The sequence below is a fragment of the Onychomys torridus genome, unplaced genomic scaffold, assembly GCF_903995425.1.
Source record: "Onychomys torridus unplaced genomic scaffold, mOncTor1.1, whole genome shotgun sequence".
NCBI classification, from domain to species: domain Eukaryota; kingdom Metazoa; phylum Chordata; class Mammalia; order Rodentia; family Cricetidae; genus Onychomys; species Onychomys torridus.
The window spans coordinates 187,573-189,822 of NW_023413244.1; the positions used below are offsets into that span (position 1 = coordinate 187,573).

General features: G+C 34.6%; 1 protein-coding gene across 1 annotated transcript; it reads right to left on the reverse strand.

Annotated features, from left to right (window-relative positions):
• Positions 1-777: 777 nt before the first annotated feature.
• LOC118576201 (taste receptor type 2 member 120-like) lies at positions 778-1,665 on the reverse strand. Its single transcript, XM_036176538.1, has one exon. The coding sequence runs from the start codon at positions 1,663-1,665 to the stop codon at positions 778-780; it is 888 nt and encodes a 295-aa protein (XP_036032431.1).
• Between the last annotated feature and the right edge of the window lie 585 nt (positions 1,666-2,250).

Sequence of the window (2,250 nt, forward strand, 5' to 3'; positions counted from 1 at the left end):
AGAGTAAATTTAAATAAATGTATATTTTCATAAAGTTCATCATTTTTCCGTTTTTAAAAAAAAGCCAGTTTAAAAAGATATCTCCTCTTAGCTAAGAAAATCTTAGAATACTGTACCAAAATGTCTTTCTGGAATCACATTGTATGACTCTGATACAAATGTGTAATTCACAGCAATGTTGGGTCAAATAAATGTTGCTGCCAGTACAGTATAATTTTCATTGGTGATATTTTGCTATTTACTTTTCAATTGATTTTTATTTGTCACATAATTGCCAGTTTTAAATATGCACTTCTGCTGTATGACTTAGAATCCAATGTTCCTGCCATCTACAAATGGCTGAAACATCAAAAGCTGAGCTCACTTTACACCTATAATGATGACCTGTGTAGTGGAAACACATATTTACTTATTAGCGATAATAAGCAGTTCAAGTAGATAATAACAGAGGATAATATACATGGCTCCAAGGTTAGGAAATTTTTCTTCTATATTCTTTATAACTAGGTTGTTTGTGAGAAAGCAGTGATTAAGAGAATGCTCGTTTCAATCTTTTTTGGCTTTATGCTCTCACCAAAATGCATCAATGTATCCTTTTATTTAGCAAGTTTGAGGAAGAGACTTTCCTAAGGATGGTTTTAGAAATTCTTTAATAACGTGTACTCTGAAAATAGTAGTGGATAGAAAAAAATTACTCTTTCCATCAGTTCTATTTAGATAGAAGATACAATATCTCTGTTATTAATCTATAGGTGTGAAAGCTTCCATTTTTTTCAGTCAGCATCTCTCCTGCTTGAGACACAATAGAAGGGCCTGTTTCAGCTTCTGGTTTCCCCAGATCAAAATAATAGAATGACCTGTTGGGTAGACAGCACCAATTGCCATGCAAAATAAGAAGACTGGTGCATTAAGTAAACTCCAACCTGATATAATTACACACAGAGAGTATATGGCATACAACAAAAGAAAGGACACCAGAGTTTGCAAGGCCTTTATGTGGATGATGGTGCTGGGATCTTGACATCCTTTGCCGTGGAATTTCATATTCCTGAGATGTTTCCCTAGGGAGTAGACTAAGAGCAGAACACATGTTAGTGATATACTAAATGGTATGATATTTATCAGGCTGAAGAGATGCATATTTGAAAGGCTTGTGATGTCCTTCAGTATATTCTTCAAAGTCACATTTCCTTCATAACCATTTACCAGAGCAATCTTGTTGATGTTCACTACCCCAAGATACAAAAGAAAAAGAAGGAAAGTCCCCAAAAATATCATGAGAAGAACATTTTCAATTTTTCTTTTTAGGTGAAGAAATAGGGGGTTGTAAAAATTGGCTATCTTCAACAAATAAAACATGCTGAGAATGGTCCCAAGCCAATTGCTAAAATGGTTGCTTACTGCCCAAGTAATGCGACCCAATGCTCTTATTTGTACATGGCTAGTATTTTCAGTAAACACAGTTGAATGCCAATTCATTGACATTGCCCAGAGCAAACCAATTCTGGAGATGACAAGAGCAGTTATAATTCTATCAGCAGAGGAGATCTTTCTTCTCTTGACACAGTCGATGGCGTTCACTAGGATTATGAAGATATTGGCACAGTTTCCTAATAGAAATTCTGTTATCATTATGATGGTGACAATCCATTCTAGTAAATTCATTGCATCTGATCACACAGAAAAGAAAGAAAAATAGGCAACACTAACTTCACTAACTATGATTCTTTTTGTACACTGATGTTATTTTATTTGTCCTTGACTGAATGTATATTAGAGCTCTTGCTTTTGAAATCTGTGTCAAGCAGAACCCCAGTGTGGTGTGGTAATGGATGAACTTATTCTCATGTTTATGGAAATTTTTATTGCCATAATGTCTCCAATTACATACTTTTGTGTCTCTGCCACACACTAGTGTATTTCTGAGCTGCTATTGGAAGGACACCACATTTCCATTTGCTAGCAGGCAAATAAATACAAATTCTGTTCCATTGTTTAAAATTTTGTTCCTTCTTTAATCATCCATCAACTGTGATAGTCAGCTTTGTTTGTTAGTAAAATTTTAGAACTCAGTATGAAAAAAATGCAGGGGGTACCAGTCATTATATGAAACTTGCTTCATCTAGAACAATCACCCTCTATAGACTCATTTATTTTAATACAAGATTCATGTACAAGGAGTCTCAAATTTCCATCTGATAAGATCCAGGTTTTCTGGGGAGCATCAAAAAGACCAACATTCCCTGAAAA

What these genes read in the sequence shown, in the direction of transcription:
- LOC118576201 (XM_036176538.1), bottom strand. Translation starts at nt 1,665, where the DNA reads ATGAATTTACTAGAATGGATTGTCACCATCATAATGATAACAGAATTT.